This window comes from Pristiophorus japonicus, chromosome 6 (assembly GCF_044704955.1).
Source record: "Pristiophorus japonicus isolate sPriJap1 chromosome 6, sPriJap1.hap1, whole genome shotgun sequence".
Classification (NCBI taxonomy): domain Eukaryota; kingdom Metazoa; phylum Chordata; class Chondrichthyes; family Pristiophoridae; genus Pristiophorus; species Pristiophorus japonicus.
In genome coordinates this window covers 144261073-144285990 of record NC_091982.1, presented here as the reverse complement: position 1 = coordinate 144285990, position 24918 = coordinate 144261073, and the positions used below count along the sequence as shown (strand labels likewise).

Below are 24918 nucleotides of genomic sequence, written 5' to 3'. Positions count from 1 at the left end.
ACCTGTGTGGCCTCAAATTTGAGCTGGAAACCGATCACAAGCCCCTTATATCTCTGTTCGCTAAAAACAAGGGGATAAATACTAATGCCTCAGCCTGCATACAAAGGTGAGCACTCGCGTTATTAGCGTATAACTATACCATCCGCCACAGGCCAGTCACTGAGAACTGTGCGGATGCTCTCAGTCGGCTACCATTGTCCGCCACGGGGGTGGAAATGGCGCAGCCTGCAAACTGTTGATGGTGGCGCAGCCCGCAGACCTGTTGATGGTCATGGAAGCTTTTGAAAATGATAAATCACCTGTCACGGCCCGCCATATTAGGACTTGTCACGGCCCGCCATATTAGGACTTGTACCAGCCAAGATCCTCTGCTGTCCCTAGTATAAAACTGTGTACTGCATGGGAGCTGGGCCAGCATCCCCGTTGAAATGCAAGAGCTAATCAAGTCGTTCCAGCGGCGAAAAGATCAGCTGTCCATTCAGGCAGACTGCCTGTTATGGGGTAGCTGCGTAGTGCTACCCAAAAAGGGCAGGGAGACATTCATCTCGGATCTCCACAGCACACACCCGGGTATAGTAATGATGAAAGCGATAGCCAGATCCCACCTGTGGTGGCCCGGTATCGACTCTGACTTAGAGTCCTGTGTATGGCAACGCAGCGTGTGTGCTCAGTTGAGCAACGCGCCCAGAGAGGCACCACTAAGTTTGTGGTCCTGGCCCTCCAGACCATGGTCGAGGATCCATGTCGACTATGGGGGCCCGTTTCTCGGTAAAATGTTCCTGGTGGTGGTGGATGCTTTTTCAAAATGGATTGAATGTGAAATAATGTCGGGAAGCACCGCCACCGCCACCATTGAAAGCCTGAGGGCCATGTTTGCCACCCATGGTCAGTGACAACGGGCCATGTTTCAACAGTGCCGAATTTAAAGAATTCATGACCCGCAATGGGATCAAACATGTCACCTCGGCCCCGTTTAAACCAGCCTCCAATGGGCAGGCAGAGCAGGCAGTACAAACCATCAAACAGAGCCTTAAACGAGTCACAGAAGGCTCACTCCAAACCCGCCTGTCCCGAGTACTGCTCAGCTACCGCACGAGACCCCACTCGCTCACAGGGGTGCCCCCGGCTGAGCTACTCATGAAAAGGACACTTAAAACCAGACTCTCGCTGGTTCACCCCAACCTGCATGATCAGGTAGAGAGCAGGCGGCAGCAACAAAATGTAAACGATGGTCGTGCCACTGTCACACGGGAAATTGATCTGAATGACCCAGTATATGTGCTAAACTGTGGCCATGGTCCCAAGTGGGCACGGTATAGCTAAAGAAGGAGTAGGGTGTTTGTAGTCAAACTAGACAATGGACAAATTTGCAGAAAGCACCTGGACCAAACAAGGCTGCGGTTCACAGACTGCCCTGAACAACCCACAGCAGACCCCACCTTTTTTGAGCCCACAACACACACCCAAAGGATCAATGACAACACCCCGGACCAGGAAATTGAACCCATCACGCCCAACAGCCCAGCAAGGCCAGGCTCACCCAGCAGCCCTGCAGGGCCAACAACACGCCAGCCCAGCGAGGGCACAGCCAACACACCAGAACAGACATTTGTACCGAGGCGGTCCACCAGGGAAAGAAAGGCTCCCGACCGCCTCACCTTGTAAATAGTTTTCACTTTGACTTTGCGGGGGAGTATCTGTAAAGCATGCACTCCCATGTTCTGCCACCAGGAAGCGCATCCCCTGAAGTCCCAAGGGATCCCAGCATCCCTTGTGAGCACTGCATATAAGCCGGCCCCTAAGGCCTGTTCCTCACTCTGGAGTGTCTTAATAAAGACTGAGGTCACTGTTGCTTTAACCGCCCTGTGTGCAGTCTCACCTGTGTTAGGAACACAATATAGTGTACCCTGAAAAAAGTCACGCCGGGGCATTCAAAGTCCCAGCTAAGAGATCCCTACACAGTCAGTGCCTCACTACTAACCTGGCGTGTCTTGATGACTCGAGACGCAGAATGCCAACAGCGCTTGGTCTGCGCTCCAGGCCTCATAACCAGTGCTTGCGAAGAGACGCTCAGTCACTCAACCAGGAAACACCAGGACTGGTTTGATGAGAATGACCAGGATATCCGGGAGCTAATAGATCGCAAGCGCAGGGCTTTTCTGAGCCGAGAACAACAACCCAACTCAGGAGCAGCAAGACAGCTTAAGGCCGAGGTCCAACAAAAAACCCACGACCTAAAGAACAGATGATGGGTGGAGAAAGCACAGGAGATACAGAAGCTGGCCGACAGCCATGATGTGCAAGGATTCATAACCAGAGTCAAGTCCACCTACGGCACAAACACCCAAGGCCCCAACCTACAGCTGGCCAAGAATGGGGAGACACTCATCAAGGACACTGAGGCAGCCTGCACTGTGACTCCGGGAGGAGCTCCTCAGCCATAGAAAGAAGACGGTTGAGGAGGATTCTAGTGATGACTTTCCCAGTGGCTGATAACAGATATTCCTCTGTAGTTGCCGCAGTCGGACTTGTCCCCTTTTTTAAAGATGGTCACGATTACTGCATCTCTGAACTCTCCTGGCATGCTCTCCTCCTTCCAGATGAGAGAGATGAGGTCATGCATTAGAAGGAGCACTTCGAAGATCTCCTCAACCGAGACCCTGCCTTTGATACGCGTGTCCTCGACTCCATCCTGCAGCATGCTACCCGCCACCACCTCAGTAAAACCCCAGCTCTGCACGGGGTAGAAAAAGCTATCCGTCAGTTCAAGAACAACAAGGCTATGGGAGTGGATGGAATCCCTACTAAGGCACTAAAGTATGTCGGAGAGGCACTATTGGCACGAATGCATGACCTCATCTCTCTCATCTGGAAGGAGGAAAGCATGCCAGGAGATCTCAGAAATGCAGTAATCGTGACCATCTTTAAAAAAGGGGACAAATCCGACTGTGGCAACTACAGAGGAATATCCGTTATCTGTCACTGGGAAAGTTGTCACTAGAATTCTCCTTAACCGTCTGAGGAGCTGAGGAGCTCCTCCCGGAATCACAGTGCAGATTTCGTCCCCTACGGGGTACAACAGACATGATTTTTACAGTGCGACAGCCACAAGAAAAATGCAGGGAAAGGCAATCAACCCTTATACATGGCCTTTTTTGACCTTACAAAGGCCTTTGACAGTGTTAACCGCAAGGGACTATGGAGCGTCCTCCTCCATTTCGGCTGCCTCCAAAAGTTCATCCCCATTCCCTGCCTGCTCCAGGATGACATGCAAGCCGTGATCGGGGTCAAACAGGGCTGCGTCATCGCGCCAATCCTCTTCTCGATCTTCCTCGCTGCCATGCTCCACCTCATACTCAACAAGCTCCCTGCTGGAGTGGAACTAAACTACAGAACCAGTGGGAACCTGTTCAACCTTCGTCACCTCCAGGCTCAATCGAAGACCGTCCCAACCTCTGTCTTCGAACTACAGTAACGCGGACAACGCTTGCGTCTGCGCACATTCAGAGGCTGAACTCCAAGTCAACATCTTCACCGAGACGTACGAAAGCATGGGCCTTACACTAAACATCCGTAAGACAAAGGTCCTCCACCAGCCTGTCCCCACCACACAGCACTGCCCCCCAGTCATCAAGATCCACGGCACAGCTCTGGACAACGTGGACCACTTTCCATACATTGGGAGCCTTTTATCAACAAGGGCAGACATAGACGATGAGATTCAACGCCGAAAGCGCAGCCTTCAGCCGCCTGAGAAAAAGAGTGTTTGAAGACCAGGCCCTCAAATCTACCACCAAGCTTGTCATGTATCTTACATTATTATATATAACTGTATCCTAACATGCTATACAGGACTGTAATAAGGTATGACCTGTAACCACCAGCATACCTTACCACCAGGGGTGCACTTGCAAGTGACAGGTATATAAGGACAGGTCCCAGGCAAGTGCAGCATTCCAGAGCTGTGAAATAAAGGTGCAGGTCCAGAGTGACCTTGACTTCACAACATGCCTCGTGTGAATCTGTACTGAGGGGACAGGACTTTACAGTGGCGACGAGTTACGGGATTACAGAATCCACAGAATGGCGAACAACGGATCAGATGAAAAGTACAATGCGGGAGACAATTGGGAGGACTTTATAGAAAGGCTCCAGCAAAGCTTTGTAACCAAAGACTGGTTAGGCGACGATAAGGCAGACAAGAGAAGAGCCCATCTCTTGATCAGCTGTGGCTCGAAAACATACGCTTTAATGAAGGATCTGTTGGCACCCGAGAAACCAGCAAGCAAGTCGTTTGAAGAATTGAGCACACTGGTAAGAGACCACCTGAAGCCAGCGAGCAGCCTACACATGGCCAGACACAGGTTCTACAACCACAGACGCTGTGTGGGCCAGAGCATACCCGACTTCGTGGCGGAACTTCGGAGGTTGGCTAGTTTATGTGAGTTTTCCGATGAACTGAGGAGAGAAATGCTGAGAGACTTTTTCATTGAAGGACTAGGCCACGCAGGCATATTCCAAAAGCTCAAAGAGACCAAGAACCTGACCTTAGAGGCAGCAGCACTGGTTGCACAGACATTCTTGGTAGGAAAAGAAGAAACGAGATTGATTTACAATGCAGGTACGACAACTAACGAAATATCGGAACAAGAAGTTCACAGCACTAAATAAGCTGCTATCCCCACACACAGACAAAACCGGGAGAACAGGCTCTCGACAGCAGGCAGAAGCCATCAAGGGCCACAGGAACGGCCGTTCACACCTCATCAACCCACAATGCCAGCAATCAACTACAAACTGAGAGAAGCTCAAGAGAGATCAGCCAGACGCAGCTCATTCTTTGGGAACACTTTGAACAATGGAACAGGTCTGTGCTGGAGGTGTGGGGGTGGGCACTCATCAAGGGGATGTCGATTTCAGCAGGCTGTTTGCAGCAATTGTGAATATACAGGGCATTTGGCCCGCATGTGCAAAAAAACGGCAACTCGGCTGGTATACGAATCGGATGGGTCGGAAAGCGGACCAGAAGATGGTGGGGACAGTACCCGGGACACCGATGTACAGCGGGTCAACACGATCAATGGCCGCTGCTCCTACAACAGGACGCCTCCTATAATGATGAGTGTCCTACTCAACATGATATCTGTCAACATGGAGCTGGATGCGGGAGCGAGTCAATCTCTCATGGGCGCTCAACAATTTGAACAACTGTGGCCGCATAAAAGAGACAGACCAAAACTCACAAGGGTCGACACCAAACTAAGGACCTATACCAAAGAAATCGTACCAGTCCTCGGCAGCGCCATGCTCTCTGTCACACACAAAGGGACAGTGAACAGACTTCCCCTGTGGATTGTCCCCGGAGACCCCCCAGCACTGCTGGGGAGAAGCTGGCTGGCAAAACTAAACTGGAAATGGGATGATGTGCATGCCATGTCATTAGAGGAACGGACCTCCTGCTCAACAGTTATAAAGCGATTTGAACATCTCTTTCAGCCAGGTGTGGGCACTTTCAAAGGGGCCAAAGTCAAAATCTACATCACACAGGATGCTAGACCGGTCCATCACAAGGCCAGAGCTGTACCCTATGTGATGAGGGAGAAGATTGAACACGAACTAGACAGGCTTCTGCGGGAAGGCATTATATCACCTGTGGAATTTAGCGACTGGGCAAGTCCCATCGTCCCAGTCATGAAGCCTGATGGATCCGTACGAATCTGTGGGGACTACAAATTTACAATGGCCTTTTCATGTACAATCGATGCCCATTCGGCATCAGGTCGGCAGCTGCCATATTCCAGCGCAACATGGAGAGTCTGCTCAAGTCCATCCCGGGCTCGCGATGCCTGCCCCGAGGAATTAAAACCCTTTCACAGGCGCATGCATGAGCTATCACTACAAGTAGACTGCCTGATGTGGGGCAACTGAGTAGTCATGCCTCTGCGAGGCAGAGAGGCATTTGTCCGGGAGCTCCACCGCGAGAACCCGGGGATTGTTCTCATGAAGGCCATAGCCAGATCCCACGTCTGGTGGCCTGGTATTGACGCGGACTTGGAGCTCTGCGTCCGAAGGTGCACCATTTGTGCCCAACTCAGCAATGCCCCCAGGGAGGCTCCACTGAGCCACTGGCCCTGGCCTACCAAACCATGGTCGCGGGTGCACGTAGACTATGTGGGCCCATTCATGGGCAAAATGTTCCTCGTAGTTGTAGATGCATTTTCAAAGTGGATCGAATGCACCATTTTAAACTCGAGCACAACCTCCACCACTGTGGAGAGCCTCGCAACCATGTTTGCAACGCACGGAATCCCTGACATATTGGTCAGTGACAATGGTCCGTGCTTCACCAACGCAGAATTCCAAGACTTTATAATTGACCACGGCATAAATCACGTCAAGACGGCACCGTTCAAGCCGGCCTCCAACGGTCAGGTGGAGAGAGCAGTGCAAATCATTAAACAAGGCATGCTTAAAATCCAAGGTCCCACGCTGCAGGGTCGCTTGCCGCGACTGCTGCTGGCATACAGATCTCGTCCACGCTCACTGACTGGGATCCCCCCCGCGCAACTGTTGATGAAAAGGACTTTAAAAACAAGGCTCTCATTAATCCTCCCAGACATGCACGAAATCGTTGAGGCAAAGCGCCGTAAGCTGACTGAGTACCATGACAGAAATTCGAGGGGGAAATGGAATGAGATAGGGGACAAAGTGTTTGTACTAAACTATGGCAGGGGTCCCAAATGGCTTGCAGGGACAGTAACGGGCAAGGAAGGAAACAGGCTACTGGTAGTGCAAATAGACAATGGCAAAACCTGCCGGAGGCATGTAGACCAAGTCAAAAGCAGATTTACCAACAGCACTGCGGAACCAGAGGCAGACTACAATGTGGAACTTGCACCACACCTGGTGGACAGACAGAGGGAACAACCTGAGGAAAGGGCAATCCCAACAGACAGCCCAAGCGAGTCAACAACAATCACACTAATCGAAACAGATAGCCCAGGCGAGATACCAGCAACCACACCCAAAGAAAAACAGACACCAAGGCAAACAGCTGAATCATAACTCAGACGCTCCACGCGAGAGCGTAGACCACCTGAGAGACTGAACCTATAAAGACAATAAGACCTTGGGGGAGGGTGATGTCATGTATCTTACATTATTATATATAACTGTATCCTAACATGCTATACATGACTGTAATAAGATATGACCCGTAACCACCAGCATACCTTACCACCAGGGGTGCACTTGCAAGAGACAGGTATTCAAGGACAGGTCTCAGACAAGTGCAGCATTCCAGAGCTGTGAAATAAAGGTCCAGAGTAACCTTGACCTCACTACATGCCTTGTGTGAATCTGTACTGAGGGGACAGGACTTTACAAAGCTCATAGTCTGCAGGACTGTAGTGATACCCGCCCTCCTGTATGGCTCAGAGACATGGACCATATACAGTAGACACCTCAAATCGCTGGATAAATACCACCAATGATGTCTCCGCAACATCCTGTAAATCTCCTGGGAGGACAGACGCACCAACATTAGTGTCCTCAATTAGGCCAACATCCCCAGCATTGAAGCACTGACCACACTCGACCAGCGCCACTGGGCAGGCTACATTGTTTGCATGCCCAAAGCAAGCGCTCTACTCAGATCTCCTTCACGGCAAACGAGCTCAAGGTGGGCAGAGGAAACGTTACAAGCTTCCTTGATAAAATGCAACATCCCCACCGACACCTAGGAGTCCCTGGCCAAAGACCGCTCTAAGTGGAGGAAGTGCTTCTGGGAGGGCGCTAAGCACCTCGAGCCTTGTCGCTGAGAGCATGCAGAAATCAAGCGCAGACAGCGGAAAGAGTGTGCGGCAAACCTTTCCCTCAACCACTGTCTGTCCCATCTGTGACAGGGACTGTGGTTCTCATATTGGACTGTTCAGTCATCTTGGAATTCACTTTTAACGTGGAAGCAAGTCTTCCTCGATTCCGAGGGACTGCCTATGATGATGATGATGTACCCTCTGAAATCTCTGCCCTCCTCAATTCTGGCCTCTTGCACATCCCCGATTATCATCGCTGTACCATCAGTGGCCGTGCCTTCAGTTGCCTGGGCCCCAAGCTCTAAAACTCCCTCCCTAAACCTCTCCGCCTCTCTTCTCCTTCAAGACCCTCCTTAAAACCTACCTCTTTGACCAAGCTTTTTATCATCTGTCCTTATATCTCCTTCTGTGGCTCGGTGTCAAATATTGTTTGATAACGCTCCTGTGAAGCGCCTTGGGACACTTTGCTACGCTAAAGGCGCTATATCAATGCAAGTTGTTGTGCAGTTTGTGTTGCTGTATTATTAGAATCATAGGGCCCGAACTTGGTGGAAGCCAAGGCCCACCCAAGCGCCGCCCAAATGAGAGCTGATGGCCGCCGAGAGACCGGGCGGTACTTTGCCAGGAAGATCCCTCTAAAAGAGATGGCAGGACCGCCTGGCAGCAAAATAACAGCTTACACCGTCAATCTGGGCGGCAACGGGCGGGAGCTCTCAATCTGGGCGGCAAATGCGTTCCTCGCCAAAGTGTCGCCGAGGATTGAGTCGGGCCCAGGGAGGGTGGAACACTGAAAAATAAAAACATTCACAATAACAAAAAGCACCAAAACATCTTCAGGGGACCCCATACAGGTAAAACCCTGGAAGAAATAAAATTAAAAGATGATCACTAACCTTTTATTGCAGGTCTTCTTACTTACAGTCAGGGTTAGACCTGCCTCCACGCAGCGGTCCTTCCCCCTGCTGGGGCCGACTCCCGCCGACTTCGGCCCTCACCAATATGCCAGCTCGGTGGGCGGGAGGTACTTAAGTGACTTGGCCGTCAGCGGGCGGGTCCCTTCTGCCGGATGCAGACCTGGAGGAATCTGTCACTGAGGGCAGAGCGGCGATAAAACTCAGCGGCAGCCGGCGGTAAGGCCACCAATTTCGGGCCCATAGAATGGTTGCAGCACAGAAGGAGGCCATTTGGCCCGTCGAGCCCGTGCCGGCTCTCTGCAAGAGCACTTCAGCTAGTTCCATTCCCCCGCCTTTGCCCCGTAGCCCTGCAATTTTCTTTCCTTCAGGTACTTATCCAATTTTCTTTTGAAAGCCACGACCCTTTGCCTCCACCATCTTTTCAGGCAGCGCATTCCAGATCCTAACCACTCGCTGCGTAAAAATGTTTTTCCTCATGCATTGCTGTGTTTGTGAGTGGTGTAATGGTGCTGTTGCTTTGATGGTGGGGGTGGTGTGTTGTTGGTGTGATTATGTTGGTGGTGTGGTGTTGGTGTAGTACACATCAGCATGGTTTTATATCTTCGGGAACGAAGGAGAAAAATAAAGATTTAAATTCAGAAACTTACCGGCGATATTTTCTGCGCAGATACTTAAATAGCAACAACCACAAGGACTTCTTCACTAACACACAGAGGCATCAGATGGTAAGTACTGGACACTCAGGGCAACTTTCCCTCCTGGAACAGGCTATCAAATTCCAGCCTATCCACTGTGTGAAGCACCTGCTTCATGTGATTGTGTGTCTGTCATTGTGCGACTGCGAGTGAGTGCCAGTGCTTGTGTGTAAATGATTGATTGACTGTGTCTATAATTGTGTCTGATTTTGTGTCTATGATTCATTGTGTGCCTGTGAATGTGTGTAATTGATTGCATCTGTGATTGTGTCTATGATTGTGTGTGTGTGATTGTGTGTCTGTGATTGTGTTACTATGATTGTGTGTCTGTGACTGTGTATCTGTGACTGTGTATCTGTGACTGTGTGTCTGTGATTGTCTGCCTGTGATTGTGTGTCTGTGACTGTGTGTCTGTGATTGTCTGCCTGTGATTGTGTGTCTGTGACTGTGTGTTTATGATTATGAGTCTATGATTGTGTGTCTGTGATTGTGTGTCTGTGATTGTGTGTCTGTGACTGTGCACCTGTGATTGTGTGTCTGTGATTGTGTGTCTGTGACTGTGTGCCTGTGACTGTGTGTCTGTGACTGTGTGTCTGTGATTGTGTGTCTGTGACTGTGTGTCTGTGACTGTGTGTCTGTGATTGTGTGTCTGTGACTGTGTGTCTATGATTGTGTGCCTGTGACTGTGCGCCTGTGATTGTGTGTCTGTGACTGCGTATGTGATTGTGTGTCTGTGACTGTGTGTCTGTGACTGTGTGTCTGTGATTGCGTGTCTGTGATTGTGTGTCTGTAATTTTTTTTTGTCTGTGATTGTGTGTCTGTGATTGTGTGTCTGTGACTGTGTCTATAATTGTGTGTCTGTGATTGTGTGTCTGTGATTGTGTGTCTGTGATTGTGTGTCTGTGACTGCACCTGTGATTGTGTGTCTGTGATTGTGTGCCTGTGTGCCTGTGACTGTGCGTCTGTGATTGTGCGGTTGTGTGTCTGTGATTGTGTGTCTGTGCGTCTGTGATTGTATGGTTATGTGTCTGTGATTGTGTGTCTGTGATTGTGTGTCTGTGACTGTGTGTCTGTGACTGTGTGTCTGTGATTGTGTGTCTGTGTGCGCCTGTGATGTGCGCCTGTGATTCTGTTTCTGTGATTGTGTGTCTGTGATTGTGTGTCTGTGATTGTGTGTCTGTGACTTTGTGTCTGTGACTTTGTGTCTGTGATTGCGTGTCTGTGATTGCGTGTCTGTGATTGCGTGTCTGTGATTGCGTGTCTGTGATTGCGTGTCTGTGATTGCGCGTCTGTGATTGCGCGTCTGTGACTTTGTGTCTGTGATTGCGTGTCTGTGATTGCGTGTCTGTGATTGCGTGTCTGTGATTGCGTGTCTGTGATTGTCTGCCTGTGATTGTGTGTCTTGACTGATTGTGTGTCTATGATTGTGTGTCTATGATTGTGTGCCTGTGATTGTGTGTCTATGACTGATTGTATGTGATTGTGTGTCTGTGACTGTGTGTCTGTGACTGTGTGTCTGTGATTGTGTGTCTGTGACTGTGTGTCTGTGTGTCTGTGACTGTGTGTCTGTGATTGTCTGCCTGTGATTGTGTGTCTGTGACTGATTGTGTGTTTATGATTATGAGTCTATGATTGTGTGCCTGTGACTGTGTGTCTGTGATTGTGTGTCTCTGATTGTGTGTCTCTGATTGTGTGTCTGTGACTGTGTGCCTGTGATTGTGTGTCTGTGACTGTGTGTCTATGATTGTGTGTCTGTGACTGTGCGCCTGTGATTGTGTGTCTGTGATTGTGTGTCTGTGACTGCACCTGTGATTGTGTGTCTGTGATTGTGTGTCTGTGACTGTGCGTCTGTGACTGTGTGTCTATAATTGTGTGACTGTGACTGTGTGTCTATAATTGTGTGACTGTGACTGTGCGTCTGTGACTGTGCGTCTGTGACTGTGCGTCTGTGACTGTGCGTCTGTGATTGTGTGTCTGTGTGCGTCTGTGATTCTGTGACTGTGTCTGTGATTGTGTGTCTGTGTGTCTGTGACTTTGTGTCTGTGATTGCGTGTCTGTGATTGCGTGTCTGTGATTGCGTGTCTGTGATTGTGTGTCTGTGATTGTGTGTCTGTGACTGTGCACCTGTGATTGTGCGTCTGTGATTGTGCGTCTGTGATTGTGTATCTGTGATTGTGTGTCTGTGACTGATTGTGTGTCTTGATGAGAGGAGATGATGCTGATTTGATCATACTTGTATCTTGTTGGTGTTTGGAAGTTTAGTTGGAAGTTGTCAGCACTGATGCTGGTTCTTTCTGCTGCTGCAGTTTTTTGCAACCCTGGTAGCCTTGATTTTGAAGCAGTAATGCTGGGAATCGAGTGGGCCGTGAATCACAGGCAATGGGCTGCGGACTTGCACAATACGCTGTAAATGTGCAGATTCATCAAATTACCACTTTTATTCCTTTGTATGCATCTCCGTTTATTCTTTTTGAGGTTTTACCCTATGGGAGGATATGTTGTGACTTAAGGCTGAGCAACCTATTCCCAGGCCTCTGTCTGTGCAGCCTCAGATGAGGGAGCTCCGAGATGTGAGAATGCTCTTACACGCTGCTGTAACCGAGCCCAGTAGTGCATGTCAAATGTTACTTCAGTTTACCCCTTTGCAAGTCTGATTCTCGGTATTAGTGGATGTGAGCTGTGCCTCCAGTGACAGGGGCTCGTCACATGTTGGCTGTTTTTTTACCGAATGTGTTTGATTTGATTCTGATGTTTGCCTCTTTTTTTCCTCCCCCTTGGACAGGTTTCTGAAATATTAGCAAAGACTATATATGGGCATCAGCGAAGGGCCCAGATTGGAATCAACAGTCTGTTAAGTGAGCATGTGTTCTCGGCTGCATTTCCCCTTCATGATGTAAGAGTTTGTTGAGTTCTTCTAGTTCCAAACCTCTCGGATACGTTAACCGGCCTGTAACATAGAAACATAGAAAATAGGTGCAGGAGTAGGCCATTCGGCCCTTCGAACCTGCACTACCATTCAATATGATCATGGCTGATCATGCAACTTCAGTACCCCATTCCTGCCTTCTCCCCATACCCCCTGATCCCTTTAGCCATAAGGGCCACATCTAACTCCCTTTAGAATATATCCAACGAACTGGACTCAACAACTTTCTGTGGTAGAGAATTCCACAGATTCACAACTCTCTGGGTGAAAAAGTTTCTCCTTAATGCAGCTTTCAACGTTCTGGATTTCTGAGCTTTAAAGTTCAACATCAAATTGGGCGGTACACTTAATACTGAGGAAGACTCTGACATATACAAGAAGACAAACTTGCCGAATGAGGATGTAAATGGCAAATTAATTTTAATATAGACAAGAGTGAGGTGGTGCATTTTGGTTGGAGGACAGATACTCCTTCGAAAATAAGAGTGTAAATGGGGTAGAAGAGCAAAGGGATCTGGGGGTACATAGCATTTATGGCACATAAACAGGTTACTTGGCCCAACTAGTCCATTCCATGCCTTATCTAAATCTATCAGCATAACCCTCTATTCCCTTGTCCCTCATTTGCTTGTCTAGCCTCCCCTTAAATGCATTTATGGTATTTGCTTCAACCACTCCCTGTGGCAGCGAGTTCCACATTCGCACCACATTTGGGGAAAAATGTTTCTTCTGAATTCCCTATTTGATTTCTTGGTGACGATCTTATATTGATGGCCTCTAGTTGTGATCTTCCCCACAAGTGGAAACATTCTCCCTGTATCCACTCTATCAAACCCTTTCATAATTTTAAAGACCTCTATTAGGTCACCTCTCAGCCTTCTTTTTCCAAGAGAAGAGACCCAGCCTGTTCATCCTTTCCTGATATGTATACGATCGCATTTCTGATATCATCCTTCTTAGTCTTCTCTGCATCCTCTTCAGTGCCTCTATATCCTTCCTATAATATGGCGACCAGAACTGTACACAGTAGTCCAAGTGTGGTCTAACCAAGGTTCGATACAGGTTGAGCATAACTTCCCTACTTTTCAATTCTGTACCTCTAGAAATAAACCCTAGTGCTTGGTTTGCTTTTTTATGGCCTTTCTAACCTGTGTCACAACTTTTAGTGATTTGTGTATGTGTACTCCGAGATCCCTTTGCTCCTCTACCCCATCTAGACACACACCCTCCCAGTAATAAGCGATCTCCCTATTCTTCCTAACAAAATGTAATACCTCACATTTATCTGTGTTGAACTTCATTTGCTAATTATATTCCCATTCTACAAGTTTATTCATGTCCTCCTGTAATTTGTTGCAGTCCTCCTCAGTATTGACTATTGCCCCCGATTTGGTGTCATCTGCAAATTTAGAAATTATGTTTTTGATTCCAAAGTCTAAATCATTAATATAAATTGTGAAATAGTGGTCCCAGCACTGATCCTTGTGGAACACCACTACCCACCTTCTGCCACTGTGAATAGCTACCCTTTACCCCTATTATCTGCTTTCTGTCTTGAAGCCAGCTGGCTATCCATTCTGCTACTTGTCCCCTGACTCCTTGTTCATTAGTCTATTATGGGGTACCTTACAGAAGGCCTTTTGTAAATCTAAATAAATTACATCTACTGCATTACCCTTGTCTACTCTCTCTGTTACCTCTTCAAAAAGTTCAATGAGGTTGGTCAAGCAAGACTTTACCTTTTGAAATCCATGCTGTCTATTCATTATTATATTTTTGGTTTCTAGATGTTCTTCTATTTTCTCCTTTATTCGGGATTCCATTATTTTTCCTACCACCAATGTTAAGCTGACTGGTCTATAATTCCCTAAACATGTTCTATCACTCTTCTTAAATATAGATAGTCCTCTGGCACTACACCTTTTTCGAATGAATTATTAAATATGTGTAGTGATGCCTCTGCTGTCTCTTTCCTAGATTCTTTTAAAATGCGTGGATGCAATCCATCCGGACTAGGGGTTTTTGTCTTCTTTGAGTTTGATTAGCTTATTTAATATATCCCCTCTTTTTATTTTAAATGTACTTAACTCATTACTAATTTCATCATCCAATGTCATGTCCATCTGTTCTACCTTCCTGGTAAATACTGAAACAAAATAATTATTTCATATTTCTGCCATAATCATAGGCAGTCGCTCGGAATCGAAGAAGACTTGCCTCCACTCTTAAAATGAGTTCTTAGGTGGCTGAACAGTCCAATATGAGAACCAAAGTCTCTGTCACAGGTGGGACAGATAGTCATTGAGGGAAGGGGTGGGTGGGACTATTTCTGCCATCTCTCTGTCATTATTTGTGGTATTATCCTGTCTATCCCACAATGGCCCATTCCCATCCCAACCTTCCTTTTTATTAATGTGCCTGTTACATCTTTTACTATTTTATGTTCCTTGATAATTTAATTTCATGGTTCCTTTTTTCCGTCCGAATTGTTTTTTTGACTTCTCTCCTAATCCTTTCGTATTCTCCCTTATCATGCACTCCCCTGCTGTCTATATACTTAATTATGCCTCTTTCCTTACCCTCAATTGTTCCCTTATGGCTTTATTCATCCATGGAGTCTCATTAGTGTTTAGGTTGTTCTTTCCTTTTAGCAGAATATAGTGCCCGTGCATTCTGTTGAATATTGTTTTAAATGTTTCCCTTTGCTGTTCTATATTGATGTTTGCCAATATTATTTTCCCAAGTTCTATTCTCAGCCCCTCAAAATCAGCTTTTCTCCAATCTATAACCCCAGTTTTCATCATACTTATGTTAGCTGTGGCTCAGTGGGTAGCACGCTTGCCTCTGAGGTAGAAGGTTGTGGGTTCACAGCCCCACTCCAAGAACCTGTACCACAAAAAATCTAGGCTGACACTCAAGTGCAGTGCTGAGGGAGTGCTGCACTGTTGGAGGTGCTGTCTTTCAGTTGAGACATTAACTCACTCTTTCTTTCTTATTATATTATGGTCACTATTGCCTCGAAGTTCCTCGATTTTACTTCTCTTATCTGCTCTGGTTCATTCCCCATTAATAGATCCAGTAGCGAATCCTCCCTTGTTGGGCTTTTTATATATTGGGTTAGAAAGGAGTCCTGTACACATTTTAGGAACTCCATTCCCTTATCCCCTTTACCTACCTCTTCTATTCAATTAATATCGAGGTAGTTAAAATCTCCCAGGATAATTATTCTATGTTATTTACTCATTTCCCTAATTTGTCTGCATATTTCTTCCTCCACCTCCCTTCCACGATTAGGTGGTCTGCAGACTACACCTATTAGTGTGATTGATCCTTTATTATCTTTTATCTTTATCCATATGGATTCTATTTTTGTCCTGCTGATAGCTGCGTCACTTTTTCTACCGCCATTGTGTTATCCCTAATAAATATAGCTACTCCATCTCCCCTTTCTCCTCTCATGTTTTCGAAATATGTTATACCCTACAATGTTTAATTCCAAGTCCTGATTTTTCTGTAGCCATGTCTCAGTAATCCCTATGTCAGGTACCTCACAATGCATGATCGCCTCCAGCTCCCCTGTTTTATTATGGACACTGTGTACATTGCTGTACAGACAGTTTAGCTCATTTTTAAATAGGATTTCGTCTCACTTTATATTTAACCATCTTTTTAGACTCACGTTCTATAACTCTTTATTCCATTGCCATCAATATCCTCCCTTACTTTATTCTTTCCTATACTCACTTTTACTGTTTTGTTTAAATTTAGGCTGGTTATGTTTCTTATAGATCCCTCTCTCCATCTTACTAGGTTAAAGCCTTTGCCAAATCCCTCTTTACCCTTTCCGCTAGGACACGGGTACCATCCCGGTTCAGGTGGAGCCTGTCCCATCGGTACAGCTCCTTCCTGTCCCAGAACTGGTGCCAGTGTCCCATGAAAAGGAACCCCTCTTTCCCACATCAGCCCTTTAGCCACACGTTAGTTCTCCTGATCTGCCTGCTTCTACGCCAAATTGCACGTGGGTCGGGCAATAATCCATAGATTATTACCCTCGAGGTCCTGCTTTTTAATCTAACTCCTGATACTCTTTCAGCAGGACCTCCCCCTGTTCCTACCTATGTCATTGCACCGAGTAGACAACACACCCTTTGGGATTCTCGTTCTTGGCTGCAGAGGACACAATCTATCTCCCTAATTATAGAGTCCCCTATCACTACCACATTTCTATTCTGCTATTCCCCCCCTTGGACAGCCTTCTGAGCCACGGTGCCTGGTCTGCATTGCGGCTGTCCTCCCTGCAGTCTTTCTCCTTGTCCTCACAGGTAGCGAGTACATCGTACCTGTTGGACAGGACCTCCTTCTCAACCTCTCCTAAATCCCCGCTACCCAGCTCCCGAACAGTCACACCCTCCCTCTCCTGAACCTGTGCTTTCCTCTGGGGCGTGACTGTATTCTGGTTAAAACTGTCCAGAAATTCCTCCCCCTCCCTTATGTGTCGGAATGTCTCCAACTCGCACTCCAGCTCAATGACTCTGAGCCGGAGAGATTTGTGATGGAGACATCTCTGCAGACATGTTTGTACGGGACAGTCTCAATGTCCACAAACTCCCACATACTGCCGTCCCGACATACAACCTGTCCTGCCATATCTCAGTCCAACCTTGTGATATTTATTTAATTAGTTAAATTCTTTATTCAATGATTATTTATAGTGATATTAATTAATTTATCTCGTTTCATTTTTAATTTAATAAAGTACATTATAGTAAAATACGGTACAGATACACAAATCATTTAAAGTAGCAACACAGGTTAATAAGGTCATAAAAACACAAACAAACACTGGGATTCATTCCTAGACAGATAGAATTGAAAAGTAGAGAAGTTACGTTAAATTTGTATAGAACCTTGGTTAGACCACACTTGGAGTACTGTGCACAGTTCTGGTCTCCATATTACATAAAGGATAGAGAGCCATTGGAGAAGGTGCAAAAAAGTTTTACAAGGATGATACCAGAAGTGAGAGGTTATAACTATCAGGAAAGACACAGCTGTGGGGTGACCAAATAGAGATCTTTAAAATCATGAGAAGGTTTGATTGGGTAGACGTAGAGAAGAGTACAGGGACAAGATAGTTGGAGCAAACTCTAATCAGCGCCTGAGAGAGACATGCAATTGCTAATGGTTATAATTGTCTTTGCCTGCAGGGTCCTCACAAGGTTCCGCGTCAGGCCGTGAGTCCCGAGAAGCTCAGCCGCAGGCAGGTCCTGTTTGAGTACTGGGCTCGCTGGGGCAAGTGGTACAAATACCAGCCACTGGACCACATCCGGGACTACTTTGGAGAGAAGATTGCCTTTTACTTTGCGTGGCTAGGTAAGGTCCTGCCTGGATGGCTTTTTAGTTTAATCCCCTTCAACTATCTGAAATCCACACTGGAACACAGGAAGTAAATGATCGGCCCCAAGAACTAATCCCTTTCACCATACCCCCTCCCTCAAATATCCAGCCAATTCTCCCATAACATTTTCATACCACCGGCCTCCCTGGGCAGCCCATTCCACTACCCCCTGTATAAGATGGTTCAACGTAAAATGCCTTTGCACCATCGACTCTTCTAACCCTGAACCCATTTGTTCCTTTGTTTAAGGGCTAATCTTAATTAAATACACTTTAGACTGCTCCTGTGGCTCACTGAATACATACACCACCAGTGTAGTACTGAGCCACTGTTGGGAGCGGTAGCATAGTGGTTATGTTGTCCAGGACTAGTAATCTAGCAGCCTAGGCTAACTAATGCAGGAACATGAGTTAAAATCTCACCATGGCAAGTGTGGAATTTAAATTCTCTAAATAAATCTGGAATTTAAAAATAAAACTAGTACCAGTAATGGTGGCCACATAACTATCAGGTTGTTGTAAAAACTCATCTGGTTCATTTATGTATTTTAGGGAAGGAAATAAGAACATAAGAAATAGGAGCAGGAGTAGGCCATAAGGCCCCTCGAGCCTGCTCCGCCATTCAATAAGATCATGGCTGATCCAGTCATGGACTCAGCTCCACTTTCCCACCCGCTCCCGTCCTTATCCAGTCTGGCTGATATGTGACTCCAGACCCACAGCAATGTGGTTGACTCTTAACTGCTCTGAAATGGCCTAACAAGCCACTCAGTTATCAAGACGGTGGCTCACCACCATCTTCTCAAAGGAAATTAGGGATGGGCAATATATGCTGCATTCCTCAATGACGCCCACATCCCGTGAATGAATTAAAAAAAAAAGACCTGTGAACCCAGGGTTTGATCGCCTGTCCGTGCCGAACTAGCTGAGCTCTGCTGTGGTGCTATAGTTAGTCTCAGTGGGGGAACTTTTAAACCACCCCAATGTCTGCCCAGGGGTGCCTGTTATGCCCATCCTGTCTGCCCTGGGGTGCCTGTTATACCCATCCCGTCTGTCCTGGGGTGCCTGTTATACCCATCCCGTCTGTCCTGGGGTGTCTATTATACCCATCCCGTCTGTCCTGGGGTGCCTGTTATACCCATCCCGTCTGACCTGGGGTGCCTGTTATACCCATCCCGTCTGCCCTGGGGTGCCGTTTATACCCGCCCCGTCTGCCCTGGGGTGCCGTTTATACCCGCCCCGTCTGCCCTGGGGTGTCTGATATACCACAAAGGCCAGCACTATCACACAGGTTGTATCGATCATGCTGGCTGTAGTTTCATTAACTGATGTTAACATACTTTTTCTTTTTTCAGGGTTTTACACAGGGTGGTTGTTACCAGCAGCAGTTGTAGGAACCTTGGTTCTCATTGTCGGTATCTATCTGATGATAACTGATATTCCTGCGTAAGTCATGCATCAAATCAGCAAGTTGGGGAATTAAGCTGTGAAATATAGTGCCACTGTACAACGGTATAGTCCAAATATTGTCCTACTCTATAATGGTACAGTCCAAATATAGTCTCAATCTACAATGGTACAGTCCAAATATAATCCCACTGAACAATGGTGCAGTCCATTTATAGTCCCACTGTACAATGGTACAGTTGAAATATTGTCTCACGGTACAATGATACAGTCCAAATATAGTCTCACTGTACAATGGTGCAGTTGAAATATCATCTCACTGTACAATGGTACAGTCCAAATATAGTCCCACTGTACAATGGTGCAGTTCATATACAGCAATACTGTTCAATGGTGCAGTCCAAAAATAAGAAAGGCTTGGATTTATATAGCGCCTTTCACGACCACCGGACATCTCAAAGCGCTTTACTGCCAATTAAGTATTTTTGGAGTGTAGTCATTGTTGTAATGTCACACGGTACGGTGGTACAGTCCAAATATAGTCCCACTGTACAATGGTACAGTCGAAATATTGTCCCACTGAACAATGGTGCAGTCGAAATATAGTCCCACTGTACAATAGTACAGTCCAAATATAGTCCCACTGTACGGTGGTGCAGTCCATATATAGTCACACCGTTCAATAGTACAGTCTAAATATAAGAACGAAAGACTTGCATTTATATAGCGCCTTTCATGACCACCAGACATCTCAAAGCGTTTTACCAATGAAGTACTTTTGGAGTGTAGTCACTATTGTAATGTCACACTGTATGGTGGTACAGTCCAAATATCATTACATTGCACAATGGTACAGTCCAAATATAGTCCCACTGTACAGTGGTACAGTCCAAATATAGTCATACGGTACAATGGTACAGTCCAAATATAGTGTCACTGTACAATGGTGCAGTCCATATATAATCTCGCTGCACAATCGTACAGTGTAAATATAGTCCTACTGTACAATCCAAGTATAGTCACACTCTACAATGATACGGTCCAAATATAGTTATACTGTACAATGGTAGAGTCCAAATATCACCCCATTGTTCAATAGTACAGTCCAAATTTAGTCACACTGTACGATGATACAGTCCAAATATATTCCCACCATACAGTAGTCCAGTCCAAATATAGTCACACTGTACAATGATACAGTCCACACTGTACAGTGGTACAATTCAAATATAATTACATTGTTCAATGATGGAGTCTGAATATAAACACACTGAATGCTGGTGCAGTCTAAATATCGTCAATTTGTACAGTCGGAATAAAGTCGGGTTGTACAGTTGTAAAGTATAAATATGGTGGACTTGAAGCCCAGGAACACTCTGTTTACTGAGTGCATTGCCAGTGATGCAGACACAGTTCCCAGTATTGGACCACTCATAGATGGAAGTGCTTCTCAATGAGTGAAATGCAGATGGGGTGTGTGATAATTGATTGATTTTATCCTGAGGTTCTGCTTCTTCTCTGTGTCTCTACCCAGAAAGGAAATCTGTGAGGAAGGAGATAGTTACAGCATGTGCCCACTCTGTAAGATCTGCAAGTCCTGGAAGCTTTCCAGCATCTGCACCACTTTCAAGGTAACCCTGCTTCTTAATCCCAGGGTATGTCTGAGTGACTGGACCTTCATGCAGCCCTTGCAGCGGAATATATTTGCGGCTATGGGTGGATCTGCTGTTTGCACTAGTATCCACAACTCGGGACCATAAATATAAGATAGTCACTAATAAATCCAAGACAGAATTCTGGAGAACCTCTTTACCCAGAGAGTAGTGAGAATGTGGAACTCGCACAAAGTAAGTTGAAGTGAAAAGCATTATTTTTTTTTAAATATTTATTTCTGGGATGAGGGTGTCACTGTCAGCATTTATTGCCCATCCCTAATTACCCTTGAGAAGGTGGTGGTAAGCTGCCTTCTTGAACCGCTTGCAGTCCATGCGGTGAAGGTACCCCCACAGTGCTGTTAACGAGGGAATTCCAGGATTTTGACCCAGCGACGATGAAGGAATGTCGATATATTTCCAAGTCAGGATGGTGTATGGCTTAGAGGGGAACTTGCAGGTGATGGTGTTCCCATATGCCTGCTGTCCTTGTAGAAACATAGAAACATAGAAAATAGGTGCCGGAGTAGGCCATTCGGCCCTTCGAGCCTGCACCACCATTCAATAAGATCATGGCTGATCATTCACCTCAGTACCCCTTTCCTGCTTTCTCTCCGTACCCCTTGATCCCTTTAGCCGTAAGGGCCATATCTAACTCCCTCTTGAATATATCCAATGAACTGGCATCAACAACTCTCTGCGGTAGGGAATTCCACAGGTTAACAACTCTCAGAGTGAAGAAGTTTCTCCTCATCTCAGTCCTAAATGGCCTACCCCTTATCCTTATCTATGTTCCCTGGTTCTGGACTTCCCCATCATCCGGAACATTCTTCCCGCATCTAACCTGTCCACTCGCGTCAGAATCTTATACGTTTCTATGAGATCCCCTTTCATCCTTCTAAACTTCAGTGTATAAAGGCCCAGTTGATCCAGTCTCTCCTCATATGTCAGTGCTGCCATCCCGGGAATCAGTCTGGTGAACCTTCGCTGCACTCCCTCAATAGCAAGAACGTCCTTCCTCAGATTAGGAGACCAAAACTGAACACAGTATTCCAGATGAGGCCTCACTAAGGCCCTGTACAACTGCAGTAAGACCTCTCTGCTCCTATACTCAAATCCCCTAGCTATGAAGGCCAACATACCATTTGCCTTCTTCACCGCCTGCAGTACCTGCATGCCAACTTTCAATGACTGATGTACCATGACACCCTCGTTTTATCTCCCCTTTTCCTAATCTGCTGCCATTCAGATAATATTCTACCTTCAAGTTTTTGCCCCCAAAATGGATAACTTCACATTTATCCACATTATACTGCATCTGCCATGCATTTTCCCACTCACCTAACCTGTCCAAGTCACCCTGCAGCCTTTTAGCGTCCTCCTCACAGCTCACACCGCCACCCAATTTCGTGTCATCTGCAAACTTGGAGATATTACACTCAATTCCTTCATCTAAATCATTAATGTATATTGTAAAGAGCTGGGGTCCCAGCACTGAGCCCTGCGGCACTCCACTAGTCACTGCTTGCCATTCTGAAAAGGACCCGTTTATCCCGACTCTCTGCTTCCTGTCTGCCAACCAGTTCTCTATCCACGTCAGTACATTAGCCCCAATACCATGTGCTTTGATTTTGCACACCAATCTCTTGTGTGGGACCTTGTCAAAAGCCTTTTGAAAGTCCAAATACACCACATCCACTGGTTCTCCCTTGTCCACTCTACTAGTTACATTCTCAAAAAATTCCAGAAGATTTGTCAAGCCTGATTTCCCTTTTATAAATCCATGCTGACTTGGACCGATCCTGTCACTGCTTTCCAAATATGCTGCTATTTCATCTTTAATAATTGATTCCAACACTTTCCCCACTACTGATGTCAGGCTAACCGATCTATAATTACCCGTTTTCTCTCTCCCTCCTTTTTTAAACAGTGGTGTTACATTAGCTACCCTCCAGTCCATAGGAACTGATCCAGAGTCGATAGACTTTTGGAAAATGATTACCAATGCATCCATGGCTACTTACTTAAATACTCTGGGATGCAGAATATCAGGCCCTGGGGATTTATCAGCCTTCAATCCTATCAATTTCCCTAACACAACTTCCCGCTTTATAAGAATATTCTTCAGTTCCTCCTTCTCACTCGACCCTCGGTCCCCTAGTATTTCCGGAAGGTTATTTGTGTCTTCCTTCGTGAAAACAGAACCAAAGTATTTGTTTAACTGGTCCGCCATTTCTTTGTTCCCCATTATAAATTCACCTGAATCTGACTGCAAGGGACCTACATTTGTTTTCACTAATCTTTTTCTCTTCGCATATCTATAGAAGCTTCTATAGTCAGTTTTTATGTTCCCAGCAAGCTTCCTCTCATACTCTATTTTCTCCCTCCTAATTAAACCCTTTGTCCTCCTCCTGCTGTATTACAAAATTCTCCCAGTCCTCAGGTTTGCTGCTTTTTCTGGCTAATTTATATGCCTCTTCCTTGGATGTAACACTATCCTTAATTTCCCTTGTTAGCCACCGTCCCGGTTTTATTTTTACTTCAGACAGAGATGTACAATTGTTGAACTTCATCCATGTGATCTTTAAATGTTTGCCATTGCCTATCCACCGTCAACCCTTTAAGTAACACTCGCCAGTCTATTCAAGCCAATTCAGGTCTCATACCATCGAAGTTACCTTTCCCCAAGTTCAGGACCCTAGTCTCTGAATTAACTGTGTCACTCTCCATCTTAATAAAGAATACTACCATATTATGGTCACTCTTCCCCAAGGGGCCTTGCACAACAAGATTGTTAAATAGTCCTTTCTCGTTACACATCACCCAGTCTCGGATGGCCAGCCCTCTAGTTGGTTCCTCGACATATTGGTCTAGAAAACCATCCCTAATACACACCAGGAAATCCTCCTCCACCACATTGCTACCAGTTTGGTTAGCCCAGTCAATATGTAGATTGAAGTCGCCCATGATAACTGCTGTACCTTTATTGCACGCATCCCTATTTTCTTGTTTGATGCTACCCCCATCCTCATTACTACTGTTTGGTGGTCTGTGCACAACTCCCACTAGCGTTTTCTGCCCTTTGGTATTCCGTAGCTCCACCCATACCGATTCCACATCATCCAAGCTAATGTCCTTCTTTACTATTGCATTAATTTCCTCTTTAATCAGCAACACCACCCCACCTCCTTTCCTTTATGCCTATCCTTTCTAAATGTTGAATACCCCTAGATGTTGAGTTCCCAGCCTTGGTCGCTCTGGAGCCATGTCTCCGTAATGCCAATTGCATCATATCCGTTAACTGTTATCTGCGCAGTTAATTCGTCCACCTTATTCCGAATACTCCTCGCATTGAGACACAGAGCCTTCAGGGTTGTCTTTTTAACACCCTTTGCTCCTTTCGGATTTTGCTGTAATGTGGCCCTTTTTGCTTTTTGCCTTGGGTTTCTCTGCCCTCCACTTTTACTTTTCTTCTTTCTATCTTTTGCTTCTGCCCCCATTCTACTTCCCTCTGTCTCCCTGCATAGGTTCTCAGCCACCTGCCATATTAGTTTAACCCCTCCCCAACAGCACTAGCAAACACTCCCCCTAGGACATTGGTTCCAGTCCTGCCCAGGTGCAGACCGTCTAGTTTATACTGGTCCCACCTCCCCCAGAACCGGTTCCAATGTTGCAGGAATTTAAATCCCTCCCTGCTGCACCACTCCTCAAGCCACATAAATACTGTAGCTACAAAGCTGGTCAGAGGCTAGGTCTTCTGTGGTGAGTGGTGGTAGATGTCGCGGGGTTTGGGAGCTGCTGCCGAAGAAACCTTGGCGCGTTGCTGCAGTGCATCTTGTAGAAGAAACACACTGCAGCCACGGTGCGCCAGTGATGGAGGGAGTGAATGTTTAAGGTGGCGGATGGGTTGCCAATCAAGCGAGCTGCTTTGTCCTGGATGGTGTCGAGCTTCTTGAGTGTTGTTGGAACTACACTCATCCAGGCAAGTGGAGAGTATTCCATCACATTCCTGACTTCTGCCTTGTAGATGGTGGAAAGGCTTTGGGGAGTCTGGAGGTGAGACACGAGTATTGTTGTGTAGACCTGCCTGTTCACTGTGTGATGTCTGTAACA

General features: G+C 46.4%; 1 protein-coding gene across 1 annotated transcript in view; it reads left to right on the top strand.

Moving 5' to 3' along the window:
• The window catches only part of LOC139265805 (anoctamin-7-like), a 192229-nt gene that overhangs the window by 80853 nt on the left and 86458 nt on the right, over positions 1–24918 (top strand). Inside the window, exons 7-11 of the mRNA XM_070883247.1 lie at positions 9396–9453; positions 12206–12316; positions 17557–17722; positions 19102–19192; positions 20688–20784. Of these exons, the coding sequence (XP_070739348.1) occupies positions 9396–9453; positions 12206–12316; positions 17557–17722; positions 19102–19192; positions 20688–20784 (523 nt within the window). The remainder of the gene's footprint in view (positions 1–9395; positions 9454–12205; positions 12317–17556; positions 17723–19101; positions 19193–20687; positions 20785–24918) is intronic.